At 36.7% G+C, this 26,012-nt stretch overlaps 1 protein-coding gene across 7 annotated transcripts in view; it reads right to left on the bottom strand.

Moving 5' to 3' along the window:
* Nucleotides 1-571: 571 nt before the first annotated feature.
* SCN2A (sodium voltage-gated channel alpha subunit 2) overlaps nucleotides 572-26,012 on the bottom strand; it is a 90,612-nt gene continuing 65,171 nt past the window's right edge. For 4 of the 7 annotated variants that reach the window (XM_054722817.1, XM_054722814.1, XM_054722815.1 and 1 more), the window contains exons 19-26: nucleotides 24,800-24,973; nucleotides 19,522-19,644; nucleotides 16,971-17,252; nucleotides 15,638-15,691; nucleotides 11,607-11,744; nucleotides 11,145-11,249; nucleotides 7,307-7,577; nucleotides 572-1,773 (exon numbers count right to left, since the gene is read on the bottom strand). In XM_054722817.1, the coding sequence (XP_054578792.1) occupies nucleotides 572-1,773; nucleotides 7,307-7,577; nucleotides 11,145-11,249; nucleotides 11,607-11,744; nucleotides 15,638-15,691; nucleotides 16,971-17,252; nucleotides 19,522-19,644; nucleotides 24,800-24,973 (2,349 nt within the window). Of the gene's footprint in view, nucleotides 1,774-7,306; nucleotides 7,578-11,144; nucleotides 11,250-11,606; nucleotides 11,745-15,633; nucleotides 15,692-16,970; nucleotides 17,253-19,521; nucleotides 19,645-24,799; nucleotides 24,974-26,012 lie in introns of all 7 variants that reach the window. The other 3 variants (XM_054722820.1, XM_054722816.1, XM_054722819.1) reach the window with 1 other exon arrangement.

Raw genomic sequence — 26,012 nt, 5'->3', positions numbered from 1 at the left:
GAAGTGCAGCATGCCTTCATTTAAAATATATCATTATACGGTAGAGAAATGTAAAGATTTCCTACCTCTAATCCCTCTCCCCAAACATAAACCCATTTACAAAAATAGTCACATATAATAGTAAACAACCTGTGAATTAAAACCAAAAGAAAAAAAAAAGCAATAAATTCACAGCGTACATTTTGTAGAAATATGGCAGGTGCGGCAGTTAAACATAAACAGTGGTGACCATTACTGTTATCAAGTGTCGCGTGTTGAATTTACATAAAAATTTAACCTCCCTCCCCCCTTTAAATTGGTTCCTATAGTCTGAGTAGCCATTACATCTCTGCTCTTCAGCAGTGTCAGCTGGTTGTGAAAACAGAAACCTCCTGTCAATGCTGATTTTCTGGTTTGTTGAGTCCCAGTTGGCTGACCAGAGGTCCCTGTCTTGTTAGAGGCACTGACCTTAAGTATACATTTGTAAAAACAGTCAGTTTGGCATAGACCTCCTGTGGGAGTCTTGTTGACACTAATACATCACCATCACAGGCTGTAAACAATTGATCACAAAAGAAGTATTGTTTCTTTTTTACTTTTTACTTTCCCTGATATCTTTCCCTTTGTCTTCCTTTTCTGATTTGTCTTTTTCAAATTTTTCTTTTTCCGGTTTGGTCACACTATCATAGGAAGGTGGAGATGTGGTAGAAGGTGTCACATCGGTTTTCTCTGGAGTTGAATTCTCATTTAGTTTATCGATAAGGATATCTTCTTTGATATCTTCTTTGATAGGTGTTCCGTGACCTTCTTTGTCTTTCTTATATATAGCTGAGACCTTTTTAACTTTTTGCTTCAAGAGGTAGCATCGATAAGCCCTCTGGATAATGGTAGCAGACACCTCCTCTTGTTTGCGTTTCAAAGTGGTGGTGATGGGTTCATAGGAGACTTTGGATGGGTTCGATGCCATGAACCGCTCTTCCATCTGTACCCGAAGGGCATCCATCTCTCCACTCTCACCCAAAACACGCTTTGTAAAGGCAAATAAAATGTCGAGGCAGTGGATCCGGTCCCCACTGACCATGGGCAGGTCCATGGCAATGAGCTGGACTTTGTTTGGTTTTGCTACCAGAAGAGGAGGATCCAGGGCAGCTGCAAAATCAGAGAGCTTGGAGAACTCTATAAACTGGGTGGCATCGGGATCAAACTTCTCCCAGACCTCGTAGAACATCTCAAAGTCATCCTCACTCAGGGGCTCTGCACTTTCTTCAGTAGCGACACTGAAGTTCTCCAGGATGACAGCGATGTACATGTTCACCACAACCAGAAATGATATGATGATGTAACTGACGAAAAAGAAAATCCCAACAGATGGGTTCCCACAGTCTCCCTTAACTGAGCTTCCAGGGTGATCTTTTTCAGGGTCACAGTCTGGAGGCCCACTATTAAGAATAGGTGCTAGCAACCCGTCCCAGCCAGCAGAGGTGGTGATCTGGAACAGGCAGATCATGCTGTTGCCAAAGGTTTCAAAGTTGAACATGTCATCAATTCCAACTTCCCTCTTGACATAGGCAAAGTTGGACATTCCAAAGATGGCGTAGATGAACATGACCAGGAAGAGCAGGAGGCCAATGTTAAACAACGCAGGGAGGGACATCATCAGAGCAAAGAGCAGCGTGCGGATCCCCTTGGCCCCTTTGATCAGACGTAGGATCCGGCCAATCCTGGCAAGACGGATCACTCGGAACAGGGTAGGGGACACAAAATATTTTTCTATCAGCTCAGCCAGAAACATACCTGTGGAAAACCAGGAGACAACAACAAATATAGGGTTATATTTAACAGCAGCAAATAAAAATTTACATTGCTAAGATAAACGTTAACTAGTTTTATAAAATGTGAACGTGAGAATTAGGTATATACTAGTACATACATTAACACACACAAACCATCTGCAATTTTGTTCAGCAAAATAAAACTGGCATATTTGGTGTATGTATATATATTCATATGCATATAAGCTTATATGCATATGAATATATATACAACATGAACACCTTTCTACTAACTGAAGGTATTAATAGCCATTTTTCCTAGTTTAAGAAAACCATCTATCAAAAGAAATACCCAACCACTGAAGGTCTAAATATGCCACAAAGTATAGGGCAGCCAAGCATAGAAATGGATTTATATTTCTAAAATACTAGTTCTGGTATTTGCATAAGAAATAATGGACAAGGCATGTGATTTTGGATCAGGAATGTGAGAGTCTTTAGTCTTTTGAGATGGCTGTGACTCGTTTTATTTGGGAGGTGTAAAATGGTGTACAGGGGAGAATCCCAGCTTTGGAGACAGACATGCTTGGGACTGAATCCTGGCCCTCAATTTTATGTATTACTAAATGGTTATAATCCCTCATGTTATTGTTTTGTTGTTATTGTTAAACTTAAAATTTACTGTATCTTTTTTTTGTGCTAGGCTCAGTGCTAAGTGTATGTACTTACACACTCTCATTTAATCCTCACAACACTTCACAGAAATGTTTTTTAGAAAACGAGGTATTTGGGAGGTGAAGTAACCTGCCACTGGTCACAGAGCTGGTAAGTAGTAGAAACAGGGTGGCCCCAGGCCAGGCCTGAATGACCCCTGAGTCTTATCCTTTAATCATTATATTTCTACCACATAGCTCTTTTGTGAGGAATAAATGAAACAGGACATTTTTTCTAAATTCTGTTTTATCAGAGAAAGTGTATAAATAGTGTAAATAGTGCAATGCTATTTTTCTCTGTATGTGTATGTTCTTATTCCTCAAATAGGCAGAATCTTGTCTTAAATCTTTTGTTTTTGCTTCTAGCATCTCATTTAATGTCACATACATAAATAATTAATATGTATTAAAGATAATGAATCTGTTTTGAATTTTTGAACCAATGTCTACTTCTGAAAGGGGGAGAGATCAACCAAAGGACTTGTATGCATGCATATAAGCCTAACCAATGGACACAGACAACAGGGGGGTAAAGGCATGAATGGGGGAGAGATCAACCAAAGGACTGTACTTTTTTTTTAAATTATTAATTAAGGTATTACATGTGCCCTTATTCCCCCTTTACCCACCCTCCCCTACCTTCCCTTAGGTTTGACGTTCTGATCAATGTTTCTCTGTCTCTGGATCTGTTTTTGTTCATCAGTTTATGTTGTTCATTATTTTCCATAAATGAGTGAGATCATGTGATATTTATCTTTCTCTGACTGGCTTATTTCACTTAGCATAATGCTCTCCAGCTCCATCCATGTTGTTGCAAATGGTAAGAACTCCTTTTTTACCGCAGTGGCAGCGTAGTATTCCATTGTGTAGCTCTACCACAGTTTTTTAATCCACTCATCTGCTGATGGGCACTTAGGCTGTTTCCAAATCTTAACTATTGTAAATTGTGCTGCTATGATATTCTTAATTTTTTGAGGAATAGCCAGACTGCTTTCCATAGTGGTTGTACCAATCTACATTCCTACCAGCAATGAATGAGGGTTCCCTTTTTTCCACAACCTCTCCAACACTTGTTATTGCTTGTCTTATTGAGACTAGCCACTCTAACAGGTGTGAGGTCGTATCTCACTGTAGTTTTGATTTGCAACTTCCTAATTGCTAGTGAGGTTGAACATCTTTTCATATACCTATTTGCCATGCAGTATATTTTCAGGTCCTCTGACCATTTTTTTTATTGGAGTGTTTGTTTGTTTGGTGTTGAGTTTTATGAGTTCTTTATATATCTTGGAAATTAAACCTTTGTTGGAGCTACTGTTTGCAAATATCATCTCCCATCTAGTTGGCTGCCTCTTTGTTTTGTTGTCAGTTTCTTTTGCTATGAAGAAGCTTTTTAGTTTGATATAGTCCCATTCACTTATTTTTGCCTTTACTTCCCTTACCTTTGGGGTCAAGTTCATAAAATGTTCTTTACGACCAATGTCTATAAGTTTGGTACCTATATTTTCCTCTTATTGTATGTAACTTATTCTTTTGGGTCTTACTTTTAGGTCTTTGATCCATTTTGAATTAATTTTTGTACATGGGGACAAACTGTAACCCAGTTTTATTCATTTGTATGTGGCTTTCCCACCACCATTTGTTGAAGAGACTATCTTTACTCCAGTGTGTGTTTCTGGCTCCTTAGTTGAAAATTATCTGTCCATATGCATGGCTTTATAGCTTGGCTCTCTATTATGTTCCATTGATATGTGTGTCTGTTTTTCTGCCAATACCATGCTGTTTTGATTATCGTAGCTCCGTAGTATAATTTAAAGTACATGATACTTCCAGCTTTGTTCTTTTTTCTCTGGATTGCTTTGGCTATTGAGGTTCTTTTGTGGTTCCATAAAAATTTGATGATTTCTCCTTCTATTTCTTTAAAAAATGACATTGGGATTTTGATGAGGATTGCATTAAATATGTATATTGCTTTGGATAATATGGCAATTTTAACTATGTTGAGTCTTCCAATCCATGAACAAGGGATATTTTCCATTTTCTTGTGTCTTTTTCAATCTATTTTAATAATGCTTTGTAATTTTCAATATATAGGTCTTTCAGATTCTTTTTAAGTTTATTCCTAGGTATTTTATTCTTTTGGTTGCAATTGCAAAATGAATTGTTTTTTTTTTCTCATTTATTTTTCTGAAGTTTTGTTAGTACACAGGAAGGCGATGGATTTTTGCACATTGATTTTGTATCCTGTAACTTGACTATATTTGTTCATTGTTTCTAATAGTTTATTTTTATAAATTTAATTGAAACCATACACAAAAATCCCTAAACCAGGACACATAGCTTAAATAAAGAGGAAACAGAGGAAAAAAAGTATGAAATACCACCAAACAAAAACAACAGAAAGAAACATAAGGGAAAAGGACCAATGGAGACACAGAGCTACCAGAAAACAAAAGATAAAATGGCTATAGGAAATCCTCATACATAAATAATTACCCTTAATGTAAATGGTCTGAATTCACTAGTAAAGAGGCACAGAGTAGTAGAGTGGATCAAAACAACAACAACAACAACAACAAAAAAACAACCAACCATATGCTGTCTACAAGGGACACATCTAAGCTGCAAAGACAAAGGTAGATTCAAAGTAAAAGGGTCGAAAATGATTCTCCAAGCAAACAGTATCCACAGAAAAGCAGGTATAACCATACTTATATCTGACAAAATAGATTTAAAGGTAACAAAGATAACAAGAGACAAAGATGTACAATTTATAATGATAAAGGGGACACTACATCAAGAAAACATAACACTTCTTAATATATATGCACCCAACCAGGGAGTACCGAAATATATAATGAAACTACTCACAGAACTAAAGGGAGAAACAGATCAAAACACAATCAGAGTTGGGGACCTTACTACTCCATTGACAGCTCTAGACAGATCAACCAAACAGAAAATCAATAAATATCAGGACATCAAATTATACATTCTTCAGTGCACATGGAACATTCTCAAGGATAGACCATATGTTGAGTCACAAAACTAGCATCAACAAATTCAAGAATATTGAAATTATACCAAGCATATTCTCGGACCGCAATGCGTTGAAATTAGAAATCAACTGCAAAAAAGGAAGTAAAGAAGTCCACAAATATGTGGAGATTAAAGAACATACTACTAAAAAAATGACTGGGTCAAAGAGGAAATAAAAGATGAGATGAAAAGATATATAGAGATAAATGAAAATGACAATACAACATATCAAAATGTCTGAGATGCAGGGAAAGCACTAATAAGAGGGAAGTTGATATCATTACAGGCCTACCTCAAGAAACAAGAGAAATCCCAAGTAAACAACTAACATTATATCTTAAAGAATTAGAAAAAGAACAAAAACACCCCCAAATCAGAAGAAAGGAAATAATAAAAATTAGAGCAGAATTGAATGAAATAGAGAACAAAAAGACTACATAAAAAATTAATAGCCCTATCTGGTTTGGCTCAGTGAATAGTGCGTCAGCCTGTGGACTGAAGGGTCCTGGGTTCAATTCTGGTCAAGGGCATGTACTTTGGTGGCATGTGGGAGACAACCAATCAATGTGTCTCTCTCACATCGGTGTTTCTCTCTGTCTCTTCCACTCTCTCTAAAAATCAATGGGAAAAATATACATGGGTGAGGATTTAAAACAATTAATAAAACAGAGTTAGTTCTTTAAAAAGATTAAGAAAATTGACAAACCCCTGGCTAGACTCACTAAGGAAAAAAGGGAAAAGACCCATATAAACAAAATCAGAAATGAGAGAAGTCATCACAGATATCACAGATATACAAAGAACCATACTAGAATATTATGAAAGACTACATGCCACCAAAATCAATAATCTAGAAGAAATGGATAAGTTCCTAGAAATATGTAACTTTCCCAGACTAAATCATTAGGACTTGGAAAATCTAAATAGACTAATCAGCAGTGAGGAAATTGAAACAACTATCAAAAACCTCCCAAAGCCCTAACGGGTTTGGCTCAGTGGATAGAGTGTCGGCCTGTGGACTGAAGGGTCCTAGGTTCTATTCCGGTCAAGGGCATGTACCTTGGTTGCAGGCACATCCCCAGTAGGAGGAGGTAGCTGTATGCAGGAGGCAGCTGATTGATGTTTCTCTCTCATTGATGTTTCTAACTCTCTATCCCTCTCCCTTCCTCTCTGTAAAAAATCAATAAAATATATTAAAAAAAAAAACTCCCAAAAAATAAAAGTCCAGGATGAGATTGCTTCACCAGTGAATTCTACCAAAGGTTCAAAGAAGATTTAAAACCTATCTGTCTCAAACTCTTCCAAAAAATTGAAGAGGCAATACTTCCTAACATATTTTTAGAAGGCCAATAAACCTTGATACCAAAATCTGGTAAAGATAACACACAAAAAAAGAAAAAAATATAGACCAAAATCTCTGATGAATACAGATGCAAAAATCCTTTAAAATATTATCAAATCAAATACAACAATACATCAAAAAATAATACATCACAATCAAGTAGGGTTCATTCCAGGGGCACAAGAATGGTTCAACAGATGCAAATCAATCAATGTAATACACCACATTAACAACAACAACAACAAAGGATAGAAGTCATATGATCTTATCAATAGACACAGAAAAAGCATTTGGTAAGACATAACATCCATTTATGATCAAAACACTCAATAAAATAGGAGTAGACGGAAAGTATCCGAACATAATAAAGGCCATATGTGATAATCCTTCAGCTAATATCAAAGTTTTAGAACACAACTTTTCACTGATAACTTTCTTAATTGAATAAAAGTACCTCTTCTTACCTACAATGGATAGAATGACCACCACAAAATCAAAAATATTCCATCCAATGGTGAAATAGTAGTAACGAAGAGAGATTAGTTTCAGCACACATTCTCCAGTGAACAGGACGATAAACACCAGATTAATCCAGTATAGAATGTTTGTCATTTCTTGACTCTGGTCATCAGTTTCCACCATCATGGTGACCATGTTCAGGCAGATGAGGATCATGATGCTGATATCAAAGACTTGTTTGGTGACAAAATCAAAGACCATTCCTTGGAATTTATTCTGGAACAAAGAATATGTAAAAGTTCACTTAGGAACTGGGGGGAAAATCAAGTTCAACTTATCTGATTTTAACACAGCAATATGAAAATGCAGCTTTTTTATAAAAACACGCCATGTTTGTTTTATATTAGGAAGAATTTGATATGTAAGATGTTAAAATAAGAAAAACTGGGTGAAGATTTTATGAGGTAACTCTTCTGTAATAAAATTATCTTTAAAAATTATAGTTCACAATTCAGATATTCCACCTTTGCCCAATTTATTTTGGACCTATTTCCAAGCACTAACGGGCCTTATGTCTTGTTTATGAAATTAGGTCCTCATCCTGTAAACCAATTCTGCTAACTGGACCATGTTTTGTTCTTTTTTGCCTGTATCTGCTTTTTGTCTGAATCAAGCACTCTAAGGCATTGGCCATGACATAATTCTGCTAAGCTGTCCTCTACCTTCTCAATGACTGGTGTTCTGCTACCTATACTAGTACACTTCATAGTTTCCCGGTTCCATACATTCACAGGTCTGGATTCTCTCTACTGGTGTTCTGACCTCACCACCTGGTTGTTACATTTTATGCTTTTCTCTGAATACATATCTGGCCTGCTGGATTGGACTTAATAAATGCATCGAATTCCCATTCCAAGGTCTTCCTTCTTCTTGGTTGCTGCAGTTTCCTTTCCCAGGTCTGGTTATGTTGCCTTTATTTCTGCCTTTCTGATATTTCCTATCACTGTTCCATCATATCATTTTATCTTGTTTATCTGTCTCCTCTATCTAAAACGGACTTCTCTGGTGAATTCTAACTCAGTTTTAAGTTTTAAGCACTCTGCTCTGAGAAAACTTTGTGCTCACGTTTGTCATAATGTGGATGACATTATATTGTCAATGATTTGCTCTTAGTTAACTTAAAGTTTCTCTTCCACTTGTTTGGAGCCTCTGTCAGGACAGAACACAGTCATTTTTCTCTCAGATACAGCACCTGGAGTGTAGTGGTCTCAGATGTGCTTAAAAGCAGAAACTTAGTCTTTATTTTCATGTTATCATGATCAATAAAAAGCATCTTAGAGTCCCTGCCCATATAGTTTCCTAATGGGTCACCTCTATGTAAAACTTCAATCCTCAGTCACTGATTGATGTTTCCAATTTAAATTCCAGGGTGTAGAATATGCTGGAGGAAGGGGTATAACCCTAGGGGCCTTGTTCACCAGAGATTTATGTTCTATCACTTCATCTTAGCCCTTGATAACGATTAAAAAAATCCTTTGTTCCTCCGTTGCTCCCAGGATAGTTCTCCCTTTCTCAGAAATTTCCCCGCTCTCTGCACTCCAGCCCCACTGGCCTTCCTACCTCAGGGCCTTCACATATGCATTCTCCTTTTCCTGGAGGAATTTTCTCTTTCCACTCTGCCTATTGATACCTTCTCATTTTTCTTCAATCCTCAACTCATGCATCACTTCAGCAAAGCTTTCCCTAACTTTCCCATTAATGAGCTCCCTCCCCCTTATCAGTTTTCACAGCCAAGTGGTGTATGTATTCTTTCTTGGATATTTCTATTAGTGTGACTTTTTTATTACAATTTGCTTCACTAAATAGACTCTGTGTTGTTCAACACTAAATTTCAAATGCTTGACATAGCATATTCTTTTTTTTATAAAATATTTTAAATTGATTTTGAGAGAGAGAGTAAGGAAGAGGGAAAGAGAGATAAACATTGATGTGAGAGCCAAGCGCCCCTTACCAGGGATTGAGCCACAACCTGGGCATGTGTTCTGACTGGAAATTGAGCTGTCATCCATTCAGTGCACAGGACAGTGCTCAACTAACTGAGCCACACCGGCCAGGGCACACAGTACGTTCTTAATGAATGACTGAATAAGATGGATTATACTACATCATTTCCTAATTTGCCAAATTGTCACCAATAATATTATAGCTAAATGCCCTGATCTTTTCCCATGTATCCCTACACCTATCCATGTAAATCTAGGTCATTTGATGTAATTAAACAGCCTGTCTTTTTAAAAATTTTTTTTTCTCAATCATCCCTTTCTCTATATACTGCCTTACTAATCAATCTCTTCCTTCTTTGATTTACTTCTTCCTCTAATAGGGAAGTGCCCAAGGCTTCCTGCTCAGCACTTTTTTTTTCTATTCTAATTATCTTTCAAAAATGAATCTATGCTTCAGAGCTTAATTGAATTCTGTCTGACAAGTCTAAAATCCTTACCTCAGTCTGACGTCCCATAGGAACTACATCTGAATTTCCAAATGCATTTATAATACATTTCCTTTCATTGGTTATTGGAACCAATTATTTCACAAAAATCAACTGTTTTAAGTTTTTCATTATCTACATATCTTCCTTCTTTTCCTAGACTTTATAGCTGCCTCATCCCATTGAGTTTCCTTATTAGCTCATACTATATCTCTCATGTTTCAGTCCTATTTGGCATGACCCCATATTATGGACTCATATGTTATTTTGTCTCTAACATCTTCTTAAATCAGTCTCTAAAATCTTTTTTTCCCCACATTAGCATGCTGTTCTTTTAACTATATTGCATTTGTATTGCTTAATTAAGATCAATTTCTTCAGACTCATAGTGGTTATCTTCATTCATTTAACCCAGAAAAACACTGTATTTACTACCCACTAAATAAAATGTCACTATTATCAACGGAAATATTTATTTTCATGGCTTGGACTACACATTTTCTCATACAGTGAATGTACTCTGCTTTTCTTCTCATCCATTCAAACTGTATTATTTCTCAAAAACTAGGCTCAAACTGTACATTCCTTATGTTTTATTCAATAACACTATCTATTTTTTCTAATATTTTGGCCAACTTACAAACTGAACATGGGCATAGCTAGTTTTATATTGTCATTAATTGATTCATAGAATATGGATTTCTGGAGAACACTGGATTGCCTTATACTATGTATACCTTGGGGGAGGAGTTCTGAAAAAATTCCGGAATTTTCCTGACAACAATTTCCAACAACAATCAAACAGAACCAGCAACAAATGGCAAATATATAATTGGAATAGCCACAACTGGTCATAAAAAGAATTATGTTATCTGATTGAGGGGCAAGATGCTAGGAGATAATATAAAATTAAAAAACAACCACACTGTTACTTGTTTCATTAATGATTTCATCCAGTCTACAGAGTTGGATAGAAAATGGGGCATATCTGAGATGCACCAATTATCCCAATCTGCTTCCACTATACACTGAGCATATACAATATTTCAACACTACATATATATATATATATATATATATATATATGGATATATTTTCCTCTCTACATTATTAGAAGCTCCTCAATGATATAACTGACATTTTATTTATATATATTTTACATGTCTATATATAAAATATATTTATACATATTGCATATATAAAATACATGCACTTAGGCTATTTGGTCTAGCTAGTTACATTGCTAAGGTAAAACTTTTTTTTGAAAATTAAAAAAAATACTAGTATCTAACAATTTGAGCTGTGAAAGTGAGACATAACATAGCTTTTACTGATGATGAAAGTGTTATTCTTACAGCAGGTCGTGGTATGGGTTTTTGTGGCTTCTTTGAACCCAGTTTTTTCATTGCATTATAGTATTTCTTCTGTTCTTCTGTCATAAAAATGTCTTGACCTCCAAAGTAAAGAAATGACAGCAAAACTTGTTTAAAATATGTTCTTTGCTAGCTATATAATCTACCTTAGTAGCTGTGTGAAAATTGGCTCTACATTCTATTCTAATGTTGCTTATTAATATCTATATTTATAAAGATGCATATAGTCAATATATAAGTTATGCCATATTGGTCAGTCAGATTTCTATACTGGAAATAAAATACATGTTTTGTAAGCCATCTTATAGCTAAATAAGTCTCTCAAAATAGTTTATGGATTTTACATTTTTTTCTTTTTGGTGGCTGCATTTTGGAGCCAAAAGGAAACAATATGACATGTTAATTTCACATATTAGAGCAAAGATAAAGTTTTAGTATACTTATCTTCTTTTTCTGTTGGTTGAAATTATCTATGATGACACCAATAAAAAGATTCAGAGTAAAGAATGAACCAAAAATAATAAAGATGACAAAATAAAGGTACATGTACAGGTTGTCTTCATACTTGGGTTGTAATTCTACCTACAAAATATAAAGAATGACAGCTGTTAGACCTAATATTTATTTCATAAAAAGGACATCATGTCAGTTTTCAATTCTCAAAGCATGTCTCAATAACTGGGAATAAAATTAATTTCACCCAATAACTACTTAGATTATGAATGTATTTTATAAGCAAATACCCCAATAGGGCATGCAAAGTGAGGATTTCCTCCTCCAAAAGAATAGATGTTATGTTAAAACCTTTAAAATTTACTCTGACTCAGTTTCCTCATCTGAAAAATGGAAATAATAAAGCCTAAACCTCATATGGTAGTTGGAAGGTTAAATATAGTAGTAATATATGAAGAGTACTTAAAACAGTGCTTGGTGAATCTATAATAATAAAAGGGTAATGTGCTAATTAGACCAGATGTCTTCCTGATGTCATTCCAGACGTTCTTCATGATGAAGCCAGGGCTGGAGGAAAGCCAGCCCGGGTCCCAGGTGCCAGAGGGAAGCCGGTGCCAGCAGTCAGGGGAAGGAAGGCCTACTCTTGCATGAATTTTCGTGCATCGGGCCTCTAGTAGTAATATAGTAGCTAAAAATAAAGGTATGATTTCTCTTACACATTTCTTATGATAGGTATGTATGGTTATAAGTATATCAGAAGGATCTCATTCTAAATATGAGTCTATTGATTCATCTTATTAAGTAGGCCTTAGGCACAGATTCTGCATGATGAATTCTCTTGTCCAGCACACTTTCAATCAATAAAAGGTGTGATAGTTGGTTTGTGCCTTGACTGTAATCTATAGTTTAGGTCTCACAGAATATTGTTCTAACCAACTAAGTTAACCAGTCACAGGAGATAATGGATGCAGGTAATGGCCTAACATGTCATGAAATCACTTTAGAGGGTAATGGCCAACATTATTTTTTCCCCCTAATGAAATAGAATAAAATAGGAAATATCATAAATATTATAAAAATACATATTTTGATAATACTTTTATTTCATTTGTGTGTGTGTGTAGTAGAAAGTAATATAAAATGTCATTTTTAAATGTTTTTTTCATTAAGTACAATAAATACACAAGCATGCATAGCATATAAGTGTAAGATGTAATAAATGGTTATAAAGCGAATTTCACAACTCAGGACATTGTCAGGACCTCAGAAACCCTTGGCGTATCCTTCCCAAACATAAATTTGACCATCTCTGCTAGAGGTAATCATTATCTTGACCTCTATGGTAATTTTTTTCTTGCTTTTTCTTTAGAGTTAATACCTAGGAACCTATTCTTGAACAATAAGATTAATTGTGTCTACATTTTGCATGGCAGACACATTTGTTATAGCTCTGCTATATTTTGAAGATTCATCCACATTGTTGTGCATATTATATTCATATATGATTTTTATCAACAAATAATATTCAATTATTTGTCCATTTCTACTACTTTTGAGTTGTTTACAGTTTTTGGTAATGCAAAAAAAGTTATGTTTATTTTTGTACACAGATCTCCTATGTATGTACAATAGTTTCTGTAGGATATAGCTAAAAATGGAATTGCAGGATTAAAGAATATCTTAACTTTATTGAATAACTAGAGGCCCGGTGCATGAAATTTGTGCACGGGGGTGTGTGTCCCTCAGCCCAGTCTGCACCCTCTCCAATCTGGGACATCCCTCTCACAATCCAGGACTGCTGGCTCCCAAATGCTCGCCTGCCTGCCTTCCTGATTGCCCCTAACTGCTTCTTCCTGCCAACCTGATCACTCCCTAACCACTTGCCTGCCAGCTGGATTGATGCTTAACTGCTCCCCTGCAAGCCTGATTGCCCCTAACTGCCCTCCCCTGCAGGCCTGGTAACCCCTAACTGCCCTCCCCTGCAGTCCTGGGTCCCCCTCAAATGCCCTTCCCTGCAGGCCCAGTCGCTCCCAACTTCCCTCCTCTGCCAGCCTGGTCACCCCTAACTGCCCTCCCCTGCAGACTTGATCGCCCCCAACTGCCCTCCCTTGCAGGCCTGGTCCCTCCCAACTGCCTTCCCCTGCTAGCCATCTGTGGTGGCCATCTTGTGTCCACATAGGGGGCAGCCATCTTTGACCACATGGGGGCAGCCATCTTGTGTGTTGGAGTGACAGTCAACTTGCATATTACTCTTTTATTAGATAGGATAGAGGCCTGGTGCATGGGTGGGGGCCGGCTGGTTTGCCCTGAAGGGTGTCTCGGATCAGGGTGGGGGTTCCCTTGGGGCGTGGGGCAGCCTGGGCGAGGAGCCTGTGGTGGTTTGCAGGCCGGCCACACTCCCTGGCGACCCAAGCGGAGTCCCTCGTATCTGGCATTTACTTATCTTCTATAATTGAAACTTTGTAGCCTTGAGCGGAGGCCAGGGCCGGCCAGAGCTGGCAGGAAGCTTGGCTTCCTCCATTGCCGGGGAAAGCCAAGCCTCCTGCTCGCTCCATGGCTGCAGCCATCTTGGTTGGGTTAGTTTGCATATTCGCTCCCGATTGGCTGGTGGGCATGGCTTGTGGGCATAGTAGAGGTATGGTCAATTTGCATGTTTCCCTTTTATTAGTGTAGATGTGATGCTTCCTAAGGTTTTAAAGGAATATTTATCCTCTTTCCCCCCGTTAGCAAAGTGCAAGAGTTATTATTGCTGTTTAACCTTGGCAACACTTAATATTATCAAACTTTTTAATATGCCAATCAGGTAGGTGTGCAGGTGATATCTCATTTTGGTTTAAATTTACATTTCTTTGTGGATTAATGAGAGTAAGAGTGAGCAACTTTTCATATTTTTAAGGGGCAATTAGATTCCATCTTTTGTAAAGTGTTTAAATGTCAAAGAGTTATGTAGCAGACAATGTATGCTAAATGATTAAAATAGAAACTGAAAGTAAGTTGCATGTCATGTAGGTTATTGATAAAAAAGATAGAACTTTAAATGAAGTAATCAAATAAGTAGAAAACTACTGTAGAATGCAGTTATAAGCCCATTGTGGTCAAAAGTTCAAAAACATATTCTACCACTTAGTGCATTAATCCTCTTTGCTTCCACGATAAAATAGAGTTGAATGTCAAACTACATGATCAGGTTATTATTTAGGATTAAATGATAAAATGTCAGAAAGTCCTTGGCATAGCACTTACAGAGATACAATGCAGGGATTTTAGCTCTTGTGCTCTCTTTATTAGTAAGGTGGAATAAAACAAACAAACACACACACACACACACACACAAAACAAACAAACAAACAAACAAACAAAAAACCCCTCAGGAATTCTTTTGAGTTAAGTCTGGTTGCTGGTGTTAGGTAAATAACATTTTAAAGTTTAATTATCATGTTCTGGTGATATACCAGAGACCAATCTTTTTTTATTTTAATGTGATTTCTTCCCTCAATGTTAATGAAATCAGCAAATTAATGAAATTAATGGAAATTGTACAAAAAATTTCAAATGTGTTGAAGTGTATAAGGTGACCTATGAAAGCTCTATTCTTCTACCACAAATATCTTACTTTTCAGGGAGGAGTGCTATTAAGTTTTTTGTTTGTTTTTTCCCACCATTAACCAGATCCCTTACATTACAAGAAAGATAAAAGTTGAAGGAAACCTAGATAGATGAAGAAAGTGCCCATGAGGGCTCCTAATGCACAAATGACCATAACTATCAGAGCCAAAAATAAAATGTTTCATCTCAAATTCAGTCAACAAATTTTTAAGTGCCAGGTGTCATGCTAGACACTAGAAAATATGTTAAAAGATTCACAGTGAGAAAAAAAATAAAGTGAATAGTCTATCTTTGTAATATAGATGTGTTCTATAAATTGACCACAGTTTTATTTTATTGACAGTATCACTAAAATACAACACTGTGAAATTACTCACTGGATCAAATTAAGCAATTTTCCCTCTAAGTAGACTTACATTTCGTGAATCAACAGCTGCATACATGATATCCATCCATCCCTTAAATGTGGCCTGTAAAAAAATCACATCATTTAATTTCTTCCCCCCAAATTATAATTTTATAAAAGAAATTAAATATTAGATTGATTGACCAAGATTAATGTAAACCAGGTATATATAATGATTTGGACTTAATATATAAACTCTTTGGGCAAAGTTTTATAATATATGCTTTGGAAATACTTCCACTTTATATTCTTCCATAATATATATATATATATATCTTTGATATCTTTAATTAAACACTGATAGATTATAACAACATGCTATTATAAAAGCAATTATTAACAACCTTTGTATCTGATGTTCCTAACATGAAATTTGATGAGATAATTTTATGTATGTAGTATTAGCATCAAACAAGTTGAAAAGTATGGTGAATTGTTTGATCTTAATGCTTTTTTTCCTATGTTTTCTATTCTAACAGGTATTATCACTAATATGAATCATGATGGTTTGTTCCTGAAAATCTCCTCCATATTGTTGAATATACTATTTTGAGGCACTATTCTGTAAGAAGGAGTTTCTTAATCTTAAACAAACTTTATATTCAATTGCAATTTACTCTTTCAAATATTTGCTTTTTTGTGTGGACACGGTAATCATAAAAACAAGTCTTGTACTTTTTTTTTCAGTTCTTTAGTGCCACAGGGTCTTCCCTCTAATATTCATACAGTGTTGGGAATTGTATGGGCAGGTCACCTCATGGAGCATGTGGACATAATTTAGGGTGGTCGTTTGAAAAGTTGCACTAATTGCTATGAGTTGATAGTGACATAATAGACTTGATAGGAAGGTTTTCATTTGCAAGAGAGTAATTCTCCTCTCTGAAAGTGTTCAAGCAGCAGGCAGGAACATGGGAATGAGGTAGCAGTCTGTATGAAGGATGTAAAGGTGGGGAGTTTTGGCTAGGGTGGTGGTGAAGCGTGGGTGGATGGGGACTTGTATCTATCTTCTCAGGTACCTGAGAAAGAGTACGGAAATCTACCACCCCAACCCCACCCTAGGGCCTGTGCCTCTACTTTCGTAGAGTTGGGATGGGGAAAACAATGGGAACCCACAAAGAAATCTCAATAACAAAGAACTGTTACTGGGGTCTAATGCATAGCCTGGGAGTAGATAAACTTTGCAGAGCAGCCCACTTTCAACATAGTGAAGATAGAGAGTTCAGTAATTTTTGAGGAAGAATCTATACAGATGGACCTGAAGAGTATGTATTGATGAATACAGGAAAAAAAATTTACATTCACTTTAATAATACATCGCAGAGAGTAATAAAGTGGTTACTTACTACTTGAAGCAGAGAAAGATATCCAAGTCCTACATTATCAAAGTTTACTTTCACATTTTTCCACCGAGCAGTTTGATTGTTCTCTATGAGGGCTTTACATTCGCTGTAGTTGTTGACCACACTTACATCAAAGATTTCTCCAGTGGTGTAGTTAATACAATGATAAAACTTGCCAGCAAAGAGATTCACTCCCATGATACTGAATATTAGCCAAAAGATCAGACAAACCAGAAGCACATTCATTATGGATGGAATGGCTCCTAAAAGAGCATTGACAACAACCTGACATGAGAAGGAAAAATAGGTGAAAAGTCAACAACAAATATTTACTTATGGTTACCTATTTTTAAACACTATAAAAAGAACAACAGTCAAATGAGAGAAAATATATATGTTCTTAAAGTTACATACTAGGCAGAAACTAGTCTCTAGTAGCTCCAACTAAAATGTTTAATTATACTTCAGAATAGTATAAAATATATTTTATGTTGTAGAATGTTTTGCCAAGTGGTAAGGCGATATGCATATCAAACTGTCACCAAAGGATGGGACTAATCATAAATGCAAAAAACAATTACGAGTACAAATAATGACATGCCTACAGAAGCAATGTAATCATGTGAATGTCACAATTTTTAAAAATCATGCCAACCATAACATGTAATATACAAAATCTGAGAGTAAAAGAGAACACTTGAGGGTCAGTTTCCAGGGTGAAAGGGAATACTAATGATAACTATTCTGAGAAAGCAAGTATAAGGCGGGACTGTCCCAAACAATGTAGTACAGGGTCACCCTACATAGAAAAACTGGAGCAAAGAGAGCGAAGCACGGAGATTGAACAAGTGAGGAGGAGAAAGAGTTTGGAAGTTAGGAGATCTGTATTCTAGTTTGTATCACAAATTAGCTATGCACCTTTGAACAAGTTATGTAATTTTTCTGGCCCTAGGGATCCTCCTTTGCGGAATTCCTTTAAAAAATAAATGAAAGTAAGTTTTAAAGAACCTATTACAGTGTTAAGTTACTACGAGAATTTCAACTCTCATGATTCAGAGGTACCTTGTCTTGACACTTAATTTTTATTTTTTTATTTTTTTTATTGATTTCAGAGAGGAAAGGAGAGGGAGAGATAGAAACATCAATGATAGAGAATCATTGATCAACTGCCTCCTGCAAGCCCCTGACTGGGGATGGAGCCTGCAACCTGGGCATGTGACCTGACCAGGAATTGAAGCGTGACCTCCTGGTTCATAGGTGGACGCTCAACCACTGAACCACGCCGGCCGGGCGACACTTAATTTTTAAGTTCACCATAGGAAATGCTCTACTATACAAATGTGAGAAGATATTGGTTAATACAATTATATATTTTTTAAAAAGCTGGGTAGCAAAAAACAACACATGTGTTTTCCAATACAGTTAAATCTATGGAAATATTAAGGATTTAGGTGCATACATATGCAAATTTGATTAAAAAATAGGAAAATTATTCTAGTACTGAAAGTTTGATTGTTTGTTTAGAAGGAAAACTACTACTGTAAAAACAGCAATTCTGCCTGGTCAGCGTGGCTCAGTGGTTGAGCACTGACCTATGAACCAGGAGGTCATGGTTTGATTCCTGGTCAGGGCACATGCTCGGATTGTGGGCTAAATTCCCAGTAGGGGACATGCAGGAGGCAGCTGATCAATGATTTGCTCTCATCATTGATGTTTCTATCTCTCTCTCCCTCTCCTTTCCTCTCTGAAATCAATAAAAAATATATTTTAAAAAACACACAGCAATTTAAATTGTTAAAGTGAAAAGAATTTAGAGGCTAGTAATTAGTTTCCATGCAACTGTATGTGCACAAACACACAGACACACATATCTACCCTTATCATCCAAACAATGTTGTGTTTGAAATATTCATAGAAAGTCCCAAGTATTTTCAAATATCACAAAAAAATCATTTTTAAAAGTTCCTTTTTAAATAACGAAATCCACTATGACACAGCATCATTTCCTCGGTGCTGAGGGCATGTGGTCTCAGGTTTTGTGCCCCAGGATGACAAATGATAAGCACAAATTCCTTCCTGTTCTTTGTGCCACCTTTCTAAATGAGTGCTAGATTTCCACAGTTGACCTACTTTTCAGCCATCTCAGCCTGTGTTTCAAATCTAAGAGGCCAGATCTGGACTTTGAATGGCTCAAAACACATCAGTCACAGGGAGCAATGAAGAAATGATGGGAAATGATTTGTTTAAATTACAGTGAGTGGGATTTCCTGCACATTTATAAATGGAATAAACATCATTTATCTTGACTCACATCAGAAGCCTCCACAACAAAAATAGAGATTTCCCACAGAGTGAAAAAATCTAGTAAGGAACAAGCACTTAGGCATTATAGTCTGTGAGTGTCCCCAGCAATGACAAATACTATTGATTGACTGGTTATGTCAGTATGAATGTAGAAGACACAAACTTTCCATAGATGTGTCATCTCTAAGGTACAAAATGTCTGTCTGTTCTTGCTTATAATTTCAAAAAATTCTAAAGCATTTGGTCTTACCCTCATTCCTTCAAAGCGGGATAAGGCTCTCAATGGCCTCAGAGCTCTTAGTGTCCTGAGGGATTTGATGGCACCAAGCTCTGAGTAACCCAAGGCATTTGCAGTCAAGCTAACCAAGGAGACCTATACAGAAAAAGCAACATAATCTTCTTATTTACAGACAAAAATGCTTACACAGTTCAACAGTTCAACCTTGCTCTATGCAATAAACAAGTAGTTCTGAAACGTCACCGAGTATCAAAATCACCTGGAGGGCTTGTTGAAACAGAAAGGTCCTGGCAGAGTCTGATTCAATAGGTTTGGGGTGGGGCCTGATAATCTGCGTTTCCTAACATTTCCAGGTGAATCTAATGATAGGGATCGCTGAGCCACACTTTTAGAACCACTATCATAAGCTTACGAAAAAGAAAAAACTATGCAGGTTCTCTTTCCAAGAATCTTGACACGAACATTTTTGTAAATTAAGTGTAAAGCAAGAAAAATAATGGCACAGATATGCAATCTCCATCTATGTAGCTGTAAAACTTTATCATTTCTCATGCTATTTAGCAGACCTGAAAGGAAAATTAAAACTTGGTACAAGTACACAAGTAACTGCAAAACACTGGTGAATCGGAACATAAACTCATTCAGAATGATCTTGGCCTCTACACAGTGGCTTTGTCTTTATGTAAATTTTAGTGTGAGGGTGTAAAGGCATTAATTAGCTCAAATCTAATTTTTTATAATAATAAAACCGTAATATGCTAATTAGACCAGACAGCTGAAAGACCTTCCAGACATCCTTCCGGAAAACCTTCTGGATGAAGCCAGAGCTGCGAAGGCCGAGGCAAGCCCCCAAGTCTGCGAGGGCCGAGCCCGTTGCATGAATTTTGTGCATCGGGCTTCTAGTTAATTTATAAAAGCTTACATTTTAGTATAAGTAATTAGAAATTGCCAAAACAATGTTTTCTTTAATCATGTGTACAAATGACTAATGTAGTTGGTATAGTTTTAAAGTCTCAGCTGACAAAAAAGGTAAGGGCTGTCACAGGTGACACAGAAATATCTGACTTCCATTGAAAATACACAGGAAACTCATTAAAATTATGTAAGCTAATATATATATTCTCCTAAAGTGCACCTGAATTTCAAAAGCAGATAAATAAAAATAGATGTATAATAGAGTTTTAAGACTATGGCATTAATAGATATTTGAAAAATATATTTTTTAAGAAAAATACTAGTAAGTGAAAAAAACATTTTTACAATAAAATGACATTCAAACTTATTTTGCACATGTAATCTAAAATAGCAAAACTTCTAAATTTGGAATAAAATTGAGCTATAAAATATTATTATAGTGTGCTATATATTTTTCCTAAAATCTAAACTTCTAGGCTTTGTTAGTCTCCTCCTCACAGATAATTTAAACATTATGTTCCAAATTGTCTTTGGCCTCTAAATAATCCCCATTTTATTCCATCCATCAATTATACCTCTTAAAGAGTGAGCTTTCCTTGTTACTTTCCATAGACAATCTTCAATGCCTTCTACTTTATTAAATCACTAGTGGCCTGGTGCATGAAATTCGTGCATGGGGGAAGGTCTCCCTCAGTCCAGCCTGCACCCTCTCCAATCTGGGATATCCCTCGCAATCAGGACTGCTGGCTCCTAACCGCTCACCTGCCTGCTTGCCTGATTGCCCCTAACCACTCTGCCTGCCAGCCTGCTCACTCCCAACTGCCCTCCCCTCCTGGACTGATTGCCCCTAACCACCTCTGTGTCAGCCCCACCATCATGGCTTTGTCCAGAAGGACTCCCAGTCTAATTAGCATATTACCCTTTTATTACTATAGATAGGTCTAAATCTCCTTGGATGGCATCTCAGGTTCTCCAAACTCTTCTCCAACTTACCTTTCCTATTTTATCATCCATTTGCAGAACGTTTTCCCTCACTCTGCAGCACTGTGCTTACCCTCCAGGACTGCTTGTTTCTTGAACAGGCCCTGTGGGCAGGCATCAGTGTCTGAGCATCTTGTTGCCCCTCCCCTCATCTGTACCTGCTGACATCCTCCTCACTTAAACTCTAGCTCACACTGCACTGCCCTCAAGACTTTCCTTCTCCCTCAGTGAAGTGAATGGACAATAAACATGTCATCTTCTAGTTCAGTGGTCGGCAAACTGCGGCTTTCGAGCCACATGCGGCTCACGAGCCGTGGTTTGTGCACGGGGAGGGGGATGGGGATCCCTCAGCCTGGCCTGCACCCTCTCACAATCCAGGACCTTTCAGGGGATGTCAAACTGCCGGTTTAGGCCCGATCTCACAGGGATACCTGAGGATCAGGCCTAAATTGACAGTCAGACATCCTTCTCTCAATCTGGGACTGCTGGCTCCTAACTGCTAACCTGCCTGTCTGATTGCCCCTAACCACTCTCCCTGCCTGCTTGATCACCCCTAACTTTTCACTAGCCTACCTGATCTCTCCTAACCACTCACCTGTCTGTCAGATCGCCCCTAACCGCCTCTGTCTGATCACCCTTAACCACTTGCTTGCCTGCCTAATTGCCCCTAACTGCTCTCTGGGGGGTGAGGCCAGCCAGGGCAAGGGGCTGTGGTTGTTCTGGTGTCTGGTCGTTCTGGTTGTTTCGCTATTTCAGTCTTTGGGCTTTTATTATATAGGATAGTATGTTAAATATAAGATGTTTTATTATACATTTATCAAGTATCTTAACCATATAAAGATAATAAGGAAAAGAAAAAGTGTCATCTATAAACTCATTATACAAATAAAAGAATGGTATAGTTTTGGTATATTTTTTCATTTTTTGTAATGTCTAAACATATGGATTTTAAATATTATTTATTGTAATTTTTTGCCAGAAAATTTTTGATGTGATTTTGTATGTAATTTTTTATGGTATATTTAATAGTAGATTTGCTTCAGGCAGATTAGGAAAAAAATAAAACAAATATATTTTTCTCTGCTAAATGCAAAGAACTCTCTTTGTCTCTTACATAATTTTTTCTTGTGTTCAGTGTTTAGAAAGGTCATAGTGGATTAAAAATTATTTTTTTTTACCTGAAACTGTAAAAAATAATTTTCTTCAAGAAAGTGTCTATTTTTCTCTTTTGTTAACATGATATTTAAATTTTACATATCAAGATATATCCTTAATTGCCAAGAAATTATTAAGATTAATAGAATATTATCTTTACAATGCACTATTAAACGCATTGTGCTTTCCTGAAAATTCTGTTTTCTTCCTCTATGTTGATGGTGATCATCAATCTGTTCCCTTCCCCACATCCTCATTCCTTGTGCTCACCAGCTCCCCTAGACTTTATTTTTATTATAATCCTTTATTGTTGAAAGTATTACATATGTCCCCTTTCCTCCCCATTGACGCCCTCCAGCCCCCCGCCCTCTAGCCCAGGCCTTTAGAACCCTATTGCCTGAGTGCATGGGCCATGCATATATGCATACAAGGTCTTTGGTTGATTATCCCCTACCCATCCACCCTCCCCTGCCTTCCCTCTGAGATTCCACACTCTGTTCCATGCTTCTATGTCTCTGGATCCACATCAGCTTATTTTGTTACTTAGATTCCACATGTGAGTACCATCATGTGATACTTGTCTTTTTCTGACTGACTTATTTCACTTAGCATGATACTCTCCAGGTCCCTCTATGAGGTCTCAAAAGGTAAGAGAACCTTCTTTTTCACTGCTGCATAGTATTCCATGGTACAAATTTATCACAGTTTTTTTATCCACTCATCTACTGATGGGCACTTGGGCTATTGCCAGATCTTAGCAATTGTAAATTGTGCTGCTATGAACATATCCCCTAGACTTGCTTAGACAAAAAGCTTTTAAATTCCTTTCTCTCCATTCTGAATGAATTAATAATTTGAAAGGCATTTAAGAAGTAAATCTCCAAAATGAAATAAACACGATTTAAAACTTTTTTGTTCAGTACGATCTCACATTTGTGAATAAAAGATGAGTTCTTTCTCAAACTTCTCACTCAGAAACCATGAGTAACCTCATGTTCAATGTTTTAAAGCCTCTTATACTCTGGTTCTCCATCTTACTTTATTTTCAACACCAATGCAGTTTAATAAACCTTTAAATAATTAGTTTATAGCCAATCTCTTTCAACCATCATACAAATCAAGAAGTGTCTCTTGCTATTTGGACTTTCACATTTCTTTGTAATTAGTAAACCGTCTTTGGGACAAGCACTTCTCAACAGTCTCTGGTGATAGCAAAGATGTTAATGTCAAAGATGTAAATAATTTAAATACACTTATTGTATTAAATGTGATAGTGAAAAAAGCAAACGATATTAACAAATTATTTGTATAGCTTGGAATGTTAAATATTAATTTGAAACTAAATTAATAATGATAATAACATAGCATTTGACTGCTATTTCACCTTTTAATGATAATAACATAGCATTTGACTGTATTTAAGTTGGCCAAAAAAAAAAAAAAAAGGTTTTGGGACTTTGTATCATTGGGAAAATAGAAATCACCATTTATATTTGGGCCCATGCAGACAATATTGACGGAGTGTTCACTATATATATGCTAAGCATCATTGCAAGGACTAACATGTAGCACAAGCATGTCAAACTTGTGGCCCATGGGACGCATGTGGCCCACAATGAATATTTTTGCAACACAGCCAACATAACAGTATATAAGAAATATTTTAATAAACATTTTGTAACTTAATTTTTACAATATCCTGTTATACATAATTATTAATAACAAACTACAATGCTCGCTAATGACTGACCACTATAATCGTGTTGCATTCATTTTCCTTACGTGTCTTGCATGCAGGTGCACCATTTCTCTCCACTAATACTAGCAGCGAATATTTTAGCAGCAGATGGCCAAGTCATTACTCTTGGACTGACTTGTTTGGTGTGTGCAACAGGAAATATTTCACTTTCAGAGAACAAGAAAAATAGGTTTATTTGCATTACACTTATTAATTTGTGCAGTTATTCAGTGTCTGGTAAGTTAATGTTCAAGAAAAAATATTAATTTTTATTAAAATGTTTTATTATTTTATGTTAACGATTACTCATTTATTTCAGTCCTTTGTATTCAGCACATTGCTATTGAAATAAACCTACATTTCTATGAAAATTGAACCTCTTTTTTTTTTGCAACCCATATAAACTTAAACCTTGTTTATTTGGCCTGTGTTAGACTTTGAGTTTGACATGCTTGATGTATCATCACATGCCAAAGGAATGAAACAGTGAAGAATACTCACATCCACAATCAAAAAATCTAGCCAGCACCAGGCATTGGTAAAATACATTTGAAAACCATATGCAACCCACTTGAGAAGCATTTCCAGGATGAATATGTAAGTGAAAACTTTGTCAGCATATTCTAATATGGTCTTAATTGTTTTTCGCTGCTCAATATATATATCTTCAAAGGCCTGTAAGGAAAAAAGTCCAATTAAATTTCATTATATTAACTGTCGCTAATTGATAGCTTATTAAAAAATACATGCTGCAAACCTCTTCTCAGGTGCCCGTGCTGGAAGCCTTCGTGTTTTCCATAGCTGCATTTTGTGTTACAGCTATCTATATGCAAATGACTGCTGCCTGGGCATTTCAGTCAATCAATAAATTCAAATAATTTTAAAATTTTAGTATCAGTACCTAAAAAAAACTTAAAATTTTTTACTGCCAGATGCTTCTCTCCACAGCAGAAAGTCACGGCAAGTAGACTCACTTCATTTAGTGCAGTCACTGGGATGTACCCTCACACTAACTCAAATGTAAAGCAATGAGCTCCATTAGCCTGGGGAAGGACACTGGACTATAACCTCCTCACTTTCTCCTCTCTCTCTCCCTCTCTCTCTCTCTCTCTCTCTCTCTCTCTCTCTCTCTCACACACACACACACACACACACACACACACACACACACACAGTGTCTAGATGCTCCTTATGCCATCATTTTGCAGAGTTCTTCAGAAAGGGTTGGGGACTCATTTACAGGAGTCTCTGGGACATCTGGAATGAAAAGAGCAATTGTCTAACTCAATCCCCTTACAGGAAAAACTACGAGGGTAACCTGGTGGTCTGGAAGAATGACAAAGAAAAAAATATCTTTTTTGAAGAAAAAGGGAATCTGAGCTTGTGACCACGGCTTAGCACCAGGGCCTAAAAACTTTCAGCTCAATTTATAGCTGAAGGTGGAAGCTGCTCAGAAGCCAGCCTGTTGATGTGTGTCCTTGAGCTTTGACTGGATGTACTTGAGAACCAAGAGCTACTACAACAAGGACACTAGTCACTGATGAGATTCAGGGTTGTCTTCCCACTTGGCATTAAAACACAGGGCTGACCCTCTTTGTTCTGAGTACATGGCAGGATGCAGGATTGTCAATTAAATCAGAGGTGGGCTTAGAGGCCTCCAGATACAATGCCATATCCTTACATTGAAATCAATTCAACAAACACTACTGACTAA

The sequence above is a fragment of the Eptesicus fuscus genome, chromosome 11, assembly GCF_027574615.1.
Source record: "Eptesicus fuscus isolate TK198812 chromosome 11, DD_ASM_mEF_20220401, whole genome shotgun sequence".
In the NCBI taxonomy this organism is placed as follows: domain Eukaryota; kingdom Metazoa; phylum Chordata; class Mammalia; order Chiroptera; family Vespertilionidae; genus Eptesicus; species Eptesicus fuscus.
This window is presented reverse-complemented; position numbering and strand designations above follow the sequence as displayed.